This window comes from Oncorhynchus mykiss, chromosome 6, assembly GCF_013265735.2.
Source record: "Oncorhynchus mykiss isolate Arlee chromosome 6, USDA_OmykA_1.1, whole genome shotgun sequence".
Lineage (NCBI taxonomy): Eukaryota > Metazoa > Chordata > Actinopteri > Salmoniformes > Salmonidae > Oncorhynchus > Oncorhynchus mykiss.
The window spans coordinates 53,937,051-53,950,945 of NC_048570.1; the positions used below are offsets into that span (position 1 = coordinate 53,937,051).

The 13,895-nt window shown below is 40.8% G+C and overlaps 1 protein-coding gene across 4 annotated transcripts in view; it reads right to left on the reverse strand.

Moving 5' to 3' along the window:
• The window catches only part of prmt3 (protein arginine methyltransferase 3), a 108,217-nt gene that overhangs the window by 37,984 nt on the left and 56,338 nt on the right, over positions 1–13,895 (reverse strand). Inside the window, exon 14 of one of the 4 annotated variants that reach the window (XM_036980432.1) lies at positions 524–763. The exons of 2 other annotated variants lie outside the window; for them this stretch is intronic. In XM_036980432.1, the coding sequence (XP_036836327.1) occupies positions 593–763 (171 nt within the window). In that variant the 3' untranslated portion in view covers positions 524–592. Of the gene's footprint in view, positions 1–523; positions 767–13,895 lie in introns of those variants that run through there. One more of the 4 variants, XM_021606803.2, reaches the window with a different exon arrangement.

Consider the following 13,895-nt stretch of genomic DNA (forward strand, 5'->3'; position numbering starts at 1 on the left):
CGATCATTCATGTGGACCAGCTCAGGAGAAGGTGTTGTCCATGATAGGAGAGACGGTAGTACAGGGACTGCGGTCGGGCATTGACTCTGACTAATTAGCCAACATAGCTAACGACATTAACATTAACTAAGATAGCAAAGTTCTTCTTTGCAAATTGACGAGCTAATTCTAGCTATATAACACGTCTAGAATATTGTAATATATTCCTAATTACTAGCTAGCTAGATAATGCACATTTCATTTGTTTTCTTTAATTGTCTGGTAGCCAACTGTATCTGTGGCAGTGGCGCCATCAAATGTTCATGTTTACAAAATTATCCAGTTGTGCAGCTAATGTTACACTTGTTTACTTCTCTCATCACAGCAAGCCTACAGCTCTTCAAACTTTGTTGTCATGCTGAAAAAATGTTTTTTGACCTTCCAGAAATAACACTGGACATCATCCACATGCCCATGTGCCCAGATGTGGGAGCCATGGATCGTCATAATCATATGACAGAAGAACAAGCAGGGGTAGGTGTTTGTTTGATATCTCATTTAAAACGTTTATTATTATATAATAGGCCCACAACACATATCATTCCATAACAGATTAATTGTATTTTCTCAACAGATAATCACTGAAGGCACATAGGAGATGCGCCTGTCTCAGATCCATATCCATTATGACACCCCAAGGAGGCTTGCTGGTGTAGATGAGATGGTGGGTGTCCAGAGTACGCTCCTGGGGGAGGTCACGGCCATGCTCAGGGTGCAGGAGGAGCTGCTGAAGGTGGAAGGCGAGAGATTAGCCCTTGAGAAAGAGAAGTTAGCCCCAGAGAAGAAGTTTGCAATGCAGAAGCGAAGAAGACTTGAAGAATAATATTCTAAAATAATTCTGTTTCGATATCATACAAACTTTATGTTTTGTCATGTGAATCTCCTCCTTATGGGGTCATTTCTTGCTAGTAGGCCAGCATTACATCTACCAGCGGCAACATCCTGGTCAGGTACAGCTGGTAGAATGTCAGGTATATTGGGGTGTGGCATCCTGTGTTGTTTGCAGATGTTGTGCAAGGTACATGCTAAGCTTATGATTTTGCATGTTTTTTTCTGGGCTGTATAAAATAACTCCCCAAGAGCGGTCAATGCATCTGAATCTGGACTTTAGGACTCCGATTGATCTCTCTACTAAACTCCTTGTTTTCATCTGAGCATGGTTGTAGTTCTCTTCTGCATCGTTGTTAGTGTGTAGGATTGGTGTCATGAGCCATGTTTTTTGTCCATAGTTTGCAGACCACAACAGTAGTAGGCTTGATGACCAACAACGACGAGACAGCCTATAGGGAGGAGGTGAGGGCACTTGGAGTGTTGTGTCAGGAAAACAAAGGAGATGATCGTGGACTTCAAGAAACAGCAAAGTGGTCCACCCACACGGACAGTGTGGTGAAGAAGGCGCAACAGCGCCTCTACTACCTCAGGAGGCTGAAGAAATTTGGCTTGTCACCTAAAACCCTCATAAAGTTCTACAGATGCACAATTGAGAGCATCCTGTCAGGCTGTATCACCACCTGATACAGCAACTGCACTGCCCACAACCGCAGGGCTCTCCAGAGGGTGGTGCGGTCTGCACAACGCATCACCGTGGGCAAACTACTTGCCCTCCAGGACACCTACAGCACCCATTGTCACAGGCAGGCCAAAAAGATCATCAAGGACAACAACCACCCAAGCCACTGCCTGTTCACCCCGCTACCATCCAGAAGGTGAGACCAGTACAGGTGCATCAGAGACTGAAAAACAGCTTATATCTCAAGGCCATCAGACTGCTAAACAGCAATCACTAACTCAGAGAGTTAGGGCTATCGACCAAAAAAAGATATAGCTTTTCTTTTCTATCGATCTTCAAAAAGAACTAAATGGAACACAAAATCACTAATTCAACATGGTGGAGATAAAAACACAGCAGACATAAGGCACAGTATGTGGGTATGTGTGGTTGTATTGAGATGGATGGTGTGGTGTGTGTTTTTTGTTGTTTGGGAAAGTGTGGCGTTGAGTGAGAATGGAAATGGTTGCATTTCCCAGATGTATGTCTGTGAGCAGGGGTTGTGAGAGCTTTCTATTTTGTGCAGATGAGGGATATACATTTTATATTGAATTATACTTATATATTTACATCTAATGTATTTATTTATGGTCCTACATATACTGATGGAACAGTCCACAACCCAACACCAGCTTTTCTTAAAGTATGGGTCGCGACCCAAAGTGGGTCTCGGACCTGTTAATGGTGGGATGCAACGTGTCAGAGTAAATTTGTAATTATTTCTTTAATTACTGGAATTGATTTGGCCAAGTGCATCTGTGCTCTCTGTTCAGTGCGCTCTCTGCTTAGCAGCGGCCTCTGCTCAGTTTGGCAGCTATGCGAGTGGTAGATGCCTGTGTTCTTCACGGATCAACTGATATTTTTTCTACAGTTTTCTTGAAGATCACTCCGCGACATACGATGCAGCGCTGTCGTTCAGCAGCAGATGATGCACTGTCAGCCAATGACGTGTCCTTCCCACTCGCCATCACTCACCACTGTCATCAAATGGACTCATGCTAGCCACAAGTTCTGACTGAGCTCAATTGTCATGAAACGCAAATACAGGGATGGGTTTATCTCTTTCATACAAACTTTGAGAAATAACGTGGAAAGCGCACACAAATTAATAAAACAATACGTCCTGACAAAACATCCACTGCATGATGGTAAACCCTGGGAGTTCTTTCAGAACAGGGCAGAATGCTTCAGGAAACAGTGCTTCGACAGCGGAAAAGTAAGTCAACTAGCAAGGCATTGTTGTCATTTTATAACAGGTGATGATCAGCAGAAATAAAGGAGTACTATCTCTCATAGTAGTAGATGTGAGCTTATCTTTCAAACAATCCCCTGGCCTTGTACACAGCTAATAGCTAACATTAGCCAAACAGGCTAGCTTGTTACTGATGGTGCAACCCTTAGTAACAGTACAGATTAAGATGAAAAATGATCAGGCCTACTATAAATCTTCCTGTAGAAATTATTATTGAAAACTAGTCTAAGTTGGAACTTGCTGTTAAAATACAAGTAATAATTAGTATTTTGAACTGGAATAAAGTGATTGAGGCAAACACTCACACAGTTCTGGGTTGCAGCAGGAAGCGGTCTCCTGTCTGACTGCGAAAGCAGTAGATGTTCTGATCCAGTTTGGTACCACATACCTATGCAAGTCAGGGGTCTCAACTCTGACATACTCAAAAAAACAAGAACAGAAACAGTCTTATCGCGGAGTATGACCTCCGCGTTGCACTGTCAAAAACTGAGCCCAGAACAGACATGCTTGTGGAAAACTTCAACCAGCCTCTCATTAGGACTGGTTGTGTGTGTTTTCTGGTCTACATCTGTGTGATGTGTTCAATCTGTTTATTCTAGTTCAGAATAAAAAAATACGCATTGTATTTTAACAGCAACAGTTCAAACCTAGATTTTATTTTAACAATTTATACAGTAAGATCTACAGTAGGCCTGTTCATTTTTCATCTGTATTGTTACTTAGGGTTGCACTATCAAAAAGCCTGTGTGTGTGTGTGTGTGTGTGTGTGTGTGTGTGTGTGTGTGTATGTGTGTGTGTGTGTGTGTGTGTGTGTGTGTGTGATTCATCTGTGTGATGTGACCAATCAGTTTATTCCAGTTTAGAATGAAATTGAATTATTTTAACAGTTCCAACCGAGACAGAAATGTAAGAGTGTTTTTAATGGTGGAAAATAAACATGCATATATATTTATAAAGACAATTATTTTTTATTTGTTTTTGTCTATATTGCATTTGTTTTAGGCATAAGGGCAATGAGATGTACCAATATTTATGTATAGTTGCATATTTTCCTAAGCTTTGGTCCCAGGAAAATACAAGATTTCTAATTTGGGTCCCAGGCCGAAAAGGAAAATCTAGGGGCAGTATTTAATTTTTGGATGAAAAACGTTCCCGTTTTAAACAAGATATTTTGTCACGAAAAGATGCTCGACTATGCATATAATTGACAGCTTTGGAAAGAAAACACTCTGACGTTTCCAAAACTGCAAAGATATTATCTGTGAGTGCCACAGAACTGATGCTACAGGCGAAACCAAGATGAAACTTCAAACAGGAAGTGAGCAAAATTTGAGGCGCTGTTTTCCATTGTCTCCTTATATGGCTGTGAATGCGCAAGGAATGAGCCTACACTTTCTGTCGTTTCCCCAAGGTGTTTGCAGCATTGTGACGTATTTGTAGGCATATCATTGGAAGATTGACCATAAGAGACTACATTTACCAGGTATGTGGTAAATGTTGCCTTTGCCTGGTGTCCTGCGTTGAAATTGGTGCGTAATCTCCAGCTGCAAGTATTCTCCCATGTGATTCAGAGGAGAAACCAGACTTCCACGAACGATATATCATCGAAGAGATACAGTGCCTTGCGAAAGTATTCGGCCCCCTTGAACTTTGCGACCTTTTGCCACATTTCAGGCTTCAAACAAAGATATAAAACTGTATTTTTTTTGTGAAGAATCAACAACAAGTGGGACACAATCATGAAGTGGAACGACATTTATTGGATATTTCAAACTTTTTTAACAAATCAAAAACTGAAAAATTGGGCGTGCAAAATTATTCAGCCCCTTTACTTTCAGTGCAGCAAACTCTCTCCAGAAGTTCAGTGAGGATCTCTGAATGATCCAATGTTGACCTAAATGACTAATGATGATAAATACAATCCACCTGTGTGTAATCAAGTCTCCGTATGAATGCACCTGCACTGTGATAGTCTCAGAGGTCCGTTAAAAGCGCAGAGAGCATCATGAAGAACAAGGAACACACCAGGCAAGTCCGAGATACTGTTGTGAAGAAGTTTAAAGCCGGATTTGGATACAAAAAGATTTCCCAAGCTTTAAACATCCCAAGGAGCACTGTGCAAGCGATAATATTGAAATGGAAGGAGTATCAGACCACTGCAAATCTACCAAGACCTGGCCGCCCCTCTAAACTTTCAGCTCATACAAGGAGAAGACTGATCAGAGATGCAGCCAAGAGGCCCATGATCACTCTGGATGAACTGCAGAGATCTACAGCTGAGGTGGGAGACTCTGTCCATAGGACAACAATCAGTCGTATATTGCACAAATCTGGCCTTTATGGAAGAGTGGCAAGAAGAAAGACATTTCTTAAAGATATCCATAAAAAGTGAGAACATAATATACAAGGAAATTCTCAAAGCTGCTAATGAGAACCTTGGCGAAACTGTATCTAGCCGGTGGGGACTCCGGTGGGGTGCCCCCACCCAGGCAGTGGCAGTGCTGGCAACACTAGCTGCAGTAACCCATGGGGAGGGGGGGTCACACTCGGACATTCAGAGAGGGGGCATATTATTGTGGCAGAAAATCAAAGGTCTGACTGCACAGAGATTCTTGGGAATATGGTTACTACGGGGGACCATGTCTGGGTGTTTCAGGGGAAAGGGGGTATATCTGACCTCCGTCACCTAGGACGTGACAATGGTTTATCAAATCTTCTCATTTCTGGCCATTTTTTGATCAGTTTTGCAGGCCTTCTCAAACAGTGCAACTGTATACGCATTGGTAAATCAAGACCTTTCTTGAGCTGGGCTCTGGGATAGTCCAACTGAATATGAGTCTATGGTTGTTGTGGGGGAAAGGGGTTGAGTGTGTGTGAGTGTGTATCCCACAACTGTTGCAAGGGAGTAAAATATGTTACAGACAATATAAGATGAATCACAATAATTGTTTGCTAAAACAATAACTGCTTGCCATAATGTACTTTCGGATATGAAATATATATATATATATATATATATATATATATGTATGTATACACACACACACACATTTTTTTGAATGCCTATATATAATACAAATCAAGTTGAGGGAGATGTAAATGCATTTGGCGGTTGATCTGCTTCTGTTCTGTGGGAGGCACTGTGTGCTCTTTTCGAAGAATGGGTCCCGGTCTTTCCAGGGCCATGGGATCCGAGGGGGTCGGGGGTGGTCTGCCGGGCATTGGGATAACAACCCAAATCGGGGTGAGGAGTTTTAGCAGGTGGAAGAGTGGGGACCAATTGGAGGTTTACTTAGTAGTAATGCAAATATCATGGTACAGTTGAAGTCAGAAGTTTACATACACTTAGGATGGAGTCATTAAAACTCGTTATTCAACAACTCAATTTCATGTTAGCAAACTATAGTTTTGGCAAGCCGGTTAGGACATCTACTGTGTGCATGACATGTCATTTTTCCAACAATTGTTTAAAGAGAGATTATTTCACTTATAATTCACTGTATCACCACAGTTCTAGTGGAGTGTTACGTTTACATTAAATTGACTGCGCCCTTAAACAGCTTGGAAAATTCCAGAAAATGATGTCATGGCTTTAGAAGAATCTGATAGGCTAATTGACATAATTTGAGTCAATTGGGGGTGCACCTGTGGATGTATTTCAAGGCCTACTTTCAAACTCAGTGCCTCTTTGCTTGACACCATGGGAAAATCAAAAGAAATCAGCCAAGACCTCAGAAAGAAAGTTGTAGACCTCCACAAGTCTGGTTCATCCTTGTGAGCAATTTCCAAACGCCTGAAGGTACCACGTTCATCTGTACATACAATAGTAAGAAAGTATAAACACCATGGGACCACGCAGCCGTCATACCGCTCAGGAAGGAGACGCGTTCTGTCTCCTAGAGATGAACGTACTTTGGTGCGAAAAGTGCAAATCAATCCCAGAACAACAGCAAAGGACCATGTGAAGATGCTGGAGAAAACTGGCACAAAAGTATCTTTATCCACAGTAAAACAAGTCCTATATCGACATAACTTGAAAGGCCGCTCAGCAAGGAAGAAGCCACTGCTCCAAAACCGCAATAAAAAAGCCAGCCTACGGTTTGCAACTGCACATGGGGACAAAGATTATACTTTTTGGAGAAATGTCCTCTGGTCTGATGAAACAAAAATATAACTCTTTGGCCATAATGCCCATCGTTATGTTTGGAGGAAAAAGGGGGAGGCTTGCAAGCTGAAGAACACCATCTCAACACTGAATCACTGGGGTGGCAGCATCATATTGTGGGGGTGCTTTGCTGCAGGAGGGACTGGTGCACTTCACAAAATAGATGGCATCATGAGGATGAAAATTATGTGGATATATTGAAGCAACATCTCAAGACATCAGACAGGAAGTTAAAGCTTGGTCGTAAATGGGTCTTCCAAAGGGACAATGACCCCAAGCACACTTCCAAAGTTGTGGCAAAATGGCTTAAGGACAACAAAGTCAAGGTATTGGATTGGCCATCACAAAGCCCTAACCTCAATCCCATACAAAAGTTGTTGGCGGAACTGAAAAAGCGTGTGTGAGCAAGGAGGCCCACAAACCTGACTCAGTTCCACCAGCTCTGTCAGGAGGAATGGGCCAAAATTTCTTCAACTTATTGTGGGAAGCTTGTGGAAGGCTACCCGAAACATTTGACCAAAGTTAAACAATTTAAAGGCAACGCTACCAAATACTAATTGAGTGTATGTAAACTTCTGACCCACTGGGAATGTGATGAAAGAAATAAAAGCTGAAATAAATCACTCTCTGTACTATTATTCTGACATTTCACATTCTTAAAATGAAGTGGAGATCATAACTGACCTAAAACAGGGAATTTTTACTAGGATTAAATGTCAAGAATTGTGAAAAACTGAGGCTAAATGTATTTGGCTAAGGTGTATGTAAACTTCCGACTTCAACTGTAGGTGTTTCTTTTGTCCAGGTCGGAAAGGGCAGTGTGGAGTGCAATAGCGATTGCATCATCTGTGGATCTGTTGGGGCAGTATTGGAGTGGGTCTAGGGTTTCTGGGATAATGGTGCTGATGTGAGCCATGACCAGCCTTTCAAAGAACTTCATGGCTACAGACTTGAGTGCATCGGGTTGGTAGTCATTTAGGCAGGTTACCTTCGTGTTCTTGGGCACAGGGATTATGGTGGTCTGCTTGAAACATGTTGGTATTACAGAAAATGCCAGTGAAGACACTTGCCAGTTGGTCAGCACATGCTCGGAGTACACGTCCTGGTAATCCGTCTGGCCTTGTGATTGTTGACCTGTTTAAAGGCCTTACTCACATTGGCTACGGAGAGCGTGATCTCACAGTCGTCCGGAACAGCTGATGCATGTTTCAGTGTTATTTGCCTCAAAACGAGCATAGAAGTAATTTAGCTTGTCTGGTACAACCTCATTGATGTCTGGCGAGCACATAATCCTAAATGAAGAGAGTACACTTTCTACTCACAGACGATTTCATACTATTATCTATACCTCTATTTACTTTAATCAAGAAAATAGAAATTCGACATATGAGCTTGTCTGACCACCCCACTTACTACTGCCAACTTCAAATGTCAGAATCTCCTAAAAGAGCCACAAGATGGGATTTCAAAGTTTCATTACTACAAACTACTACATTCTGTGATCATCTTGAAATTGAACTAAATCAATAACCATAAAAAACAAAAATTCAGTTGACAACCCCCGGATTCTATGGGATGCCACCAAAGATTTTGTAAAAAAATAATTAAACTGGCATTTGCATATGGGTTGAATAAATCACAATTAAAGAAGATATCAGAATTGGAAATGTTGCATTCTCAACAAACACTCTTTTCAGACCAGGTAGCTATTACTCTTTCCAAAGTCAAGACAGAACTTAATAAGACAGAGGGCAAAATTAGACTCAACCATTACTTCCATGGTCCCAGTAATTTACTGGCCAACAAGCTACACAGTAATGATCAATAAGATGATACATCAACTATTGAGTCTGAAACAGGGGAATTACTATCAGAACCAATATTAATAAAGCAAAGATTCTCCTGCTTCTATAAATAACTGTACAACTCTGATTGTAAATACACACCAAGCCAGACTAAGTCCTTTCTAAAAGAAATACACCTCCTCGCTGGGAGACAATCTCTCTCATTGAACTCAAAAGGGCATTGGATAGCATGAATAAAGGCAAATAACCTGGATAGGTCTATTTAAAATGTAAGAATCAATTAAGGTCATTAATGCTCAAAATTATTACCACAGACTTTCAAAGGTTCATCAGGAGAGATGTGAATACATATTTTTTTTTTTACTTTTATATATATAAAAAAAATGTAAGGATGCCACCCAGTGTTCTCACTATCGCCCCCCATCTTTGATAGAAACGGATATTAAACTGTTTTCCAAAATGTTGTCTTGAGACTGATCAAAATGGGTCCACACGGTCCTCCTTTGCTATTTTTATCTTCATACATGGAACACCTGGCCCAGGCAATTAGTAAATTGAAGGAATATACACAGACGATATTATACTAGATACTGTATAGACAATGTATATTTTTATTTGTATTGATTAAGGATCCCCGTTAGCTGATTCTAAGGCAGCAGCTACTCTCTTCCTGGGATCCAGCAACATTAAGGCAGTTATATACCATTTTAAATATTACATGACATTACATTTCATAACACTTTTCACAACACATTAAGTGTGTTCTCTCAGGCCACCAGTCCACTATCACATATCTACAATACAAAATCCATGTGTGTAGTGTGTGTTATCATGTGCATATATGCCTGTGTGTCTCTTCACAGTCCCCGCTATTCCATAAGGTGTATTTTTATCCGTTTTTTTTATTGGATTTTACTGCTTGCATCAGTTACCTGATGTGGAATAGAGTTCCATGTAGCCTTGGTTCTATGTAGTACTGTGCACCTCGCATAGTCTGTTCTGGACTTGGGGATTGTGAAGAGACCTCTAGTGGCATTTCTTGTGGGGTATGCATGGGTGTCGAGCTGTGTGCTAGTAGTTTAAACAGACAGTTTGGTGCATTCAGCTTGTCAACATTTCTTACAAAAACAAGTAGTGATGAAATCCACTTTGAGCCATGAGAGATTTAAATGCACATTATTAATGTTATCTCTACGTCTACATTTAAGAGCCAGCCGTGCTACCCTGTTCTGAGCCAATTGTAGTGTTCCAAAGTCCATCTTTGTGCCACCTGACCACACGACTGAACAATAGTCCAGATTAGACGTCGACCGATTATGATTTTTCAACGCCGATAACGATTATTGGAGGATCAAAAAAGCCGATACCGATTAATCAGACAATTTTTTTACTTGTAATAATGACAACAATACTGAATTAACACTTATTTTAACTTAATATAAAACATCAATAAAATCAATTTAGCCTCAAATAAATAATGCAAAAACAAAGTGTTGGAGAAGAAAGTAATATGTGCCATGTAAAATGTGTGCCATGTAAAAAAGCTAACGTTTAAGTTCCTTGCTCTGAACATGAGAACATATGAAAGTTGGTGGTTCCTTTTAACATGAGTCTTCAATATTCCAAGGTAAGAGGTTTTAGGTTGTAGTTAATATAGTATTCATAGGACTATTCCTCTCTATACCATTTGTATTTCATATTCCTTTGACTATTGGATGTTCTTATAGGCACTATAGTATTGCCAGTGTAACAGTATAGCGTCCGTCCCCCTCCTCGCCCCTACCTGGGCTCGAACCAGGAACACATCGACAACAGCCACACTCGAAGCATCGTTACCCATCGCTCCACAAAAGCTGTGGCCGTTGCAGAGCAAGGGGAATAACTACACCAAATCTAAAAGCGAGTGACGTTTGAAACAGTATTAGCGCACACCCAGCTGACTAGCTAGCCATTTCACATTGGTTACACCAGCCATTAGGCTGATAGGCTTGAAGTCATAAACAGCGCTGTGCTTGCGAAGAGCTGCTGGCAAAACGCACGTAAGTGCTGTTTGAATGAATGATTATGGGCCTGCTGCAGACTGCTCTATCAAATCAGACTTAATTATAACATAATAACACACAGAAATACGAGCCTTTGGTCATTAACCTCTTGAACCTCTGGGGGCAGTATTTCATTTTTGGATGAAAAACGTTCCCGTTTTAAACAAGATATTTTGTCACGAAAAGATGCTTGACTATGCATATAATTGACAGCTTTGGAAAGAAAACACTCTGACGTTTCCAAAACTGCAAAGATATTGTCTGTGAGTGCCACAGAACTAATGTTACAGGTGAAACCAAGATGAAATTTCATACAGGAAGTGAGCCAGATTTTGAATGTGCTGTGTTCCAATGTCTCCTTATATGGCTGTGAATGCGCAAGGAATGAGCCTACACTTTCTGTCGTTTCCCCAAGGTGTTTGCAGCATTGTGACGTATTTGTAGGCATATCATTGGAAAATTGACCATAAGAGACTACATTTACCAGGTGTCCGCTCGGTGTCCTCCGTCGAAATTTCACCTGGTTAATATTGCCTGCTAAACTGGATTAGTAGTTATAACTAGTGATTATGATTGATTGCTTTTTATAAGATAAGTTTAATGCTAGCTAGCAATTTACCTTGGCTTCTACTGCATTCGTGTAACAGGCAGGCTACTCGTGGAGTGCAATGGTTAGAGCGTTGGACTAGTTAACTGTGCGGTTGCAAGGTTGGAACCCCTGAGCTGACAAGGTGAAAATCTGTTGTTCTGCCCCTGAACAAGGCAGTTAACCCACAGTTCCTAGGCAGTCATTGAAAATAAGAATGTGTTCTTAACTGACTTGCCTAGTTAAATAAAAAGGTCTAAATATATATATATATATATATATATATATGTTTTAATAATCGGAAATCGGCACCCAAAAATACAGATTTCCCGATTGTTATGAAAATTCGAAATCGGCACTAATTAAATCGGCCATTCCGATTAATCGGTCGACCTCTAGTCCAGATGCAACAAAACTAGGGCCTGTAGGACCTGCCTTGTTGATGGTGTTCTTAAAAAGGCAGAGCACAGCTTTATTATGGACATACTTTTCCCCATCTAAGCTACTGTTGTATCAACATGTTTTGACCATGACAGTTACAGTCCAGGGTTACTCCAAGCAGTTTAGTCACCTCAGCGTGCTCAATTTCCACATTATTTATTACAAGATTTAGTTGAGGTTTAGGGTTTAGTGAACGATTTGTCCTAAATACAAGGCTTTTATTTTTGAAATATTTAGGACTAACTTATTCCTTGCCACCCATTCTGAAACTAACTGCAGCTCCTTGTTAAGTGTTCCAGTGATTTCACTCGCTGTAGTAGCTGACATGTATAGTGTTGAGTCATTCGCATACATAGACACACTGGCTTTACTCAAAACACCTTCACCTAAAACACCAGGCCAAATCTACACTGGAGTTGCTTACCAAGAAGACCGTGAAGGTTCTGGAGAGGCTGAGTTACAGTTGTGATTTAAATCTGCTTGAAAATCTACGCCAAGACCTGGAAATGGTTGTCTAGCAATGATCAACAACCAATTTGAAACAGCTTGAAGAACATTGAAATGAATAACGTGCAAATGTTACACAATCCAGGTGTGTAAGTCTCTTAGAGAGTTACCCAGAAAGACCCACAGCTGTAATCACTGCAAAAGGTGATTCTAACATGTATTGACTCATAGGTTTGAATACTTATCTATTCAAGATAGTGTTTTATTTTTCATTCATCTTTTACAAATGTTAGAATTTTTCTTCCACGTTGACAGAGTATTTTGCATAGATCGTTGACATTAAATGACAAATGCATTTTAATCCCACAACACAACAGAAGTGGAAAAAGTCAATGGGCGTGAATACTAATCTGAAGGCACTGAATGGAATCATTAATTACTTACATAACCCATCTTTATAGAAAAATAATTTTGGAGCAGTGTTTGACGATGACACTTTGGGAACTGTGCTACATAGGAAGAGAACATTCTCTCTCTTTTAGCGCTAGAAACAGCCTAATCAAATTCAAGGTGGTTCACCGTGTCCACTAGTCCAGGGCTAAACCTGGAAGAATATTCTCTGATTTTGATCTTACATGTGTTCCATGTAAAATAGAACTAACCAAACTATTTCAGGTTTTGGTTTTCTGGAATGTTGATATTTAAATATGTCTCTGATATACACTGACCGTACAAAACAATAGGAAAACCTTCTCTTTCCATGACAGACTGACCAGGTGAATCCAGGTGAACGCTATGATCCCTTATTGAGGTAACTTGTTAAATCCACTTCAAAATCAGTGTAGATGAAGGGGAGAAGACCGTTTAAAGAAAGATTTTTAAGCCTTGAGACAACTGAGACATGGATTGTGTGTATGCGCCATTCGGAGGGTGAACAGGCAAGGTAAAAGATTTAAGTGTCTTTGAACGGGGTACAGTTGTAGGTGCCGGGTACACCGGTTTGAGTGTGTCAAGAACTGCAACGGTGCTGGGTTTTTCACGCTCAAAAATGTCCTGTGTGTATCAAGAATGGTTACACCCAAAGGACATCCAGCCAACTTGACAACTGTGTGAAGCAGTGGAGTCAACATAGGCCAGTATCCCTATTAAACGCTTTCAACACCTTGTAGAATCCATGCCCAGATGAATTGAGGATGTTCTGAGGGCAAAAGAGGGTGCAACTCAATATAAGAAAGGTGTTTCTAATGCTTCGTACACTCAGTGTATATGACACTTTCATTGATCCGTCTCCCCTTACAGCTCTTTTTTGGAGTACTACCCATAAGCAACCCCTGTCAAGAATTCAATCTGACATTGTTGCCTGTATCACAGTTATGTAAAAGCAAAATAGTAGATACTCCGTGTGAAATCAGACAGGACTTCCTCATTACTAAGGGGGGGGGGGAATCACATCTCTGATGTCAAGTGGAACTCTGAGGCCCTGCATTCCTGCCTAGTTAAACTCTGGTAATACACACAGCAGGGGCGACTGTAAACTCAGTAACACGCATGGGGTTACGTTATGGGGGC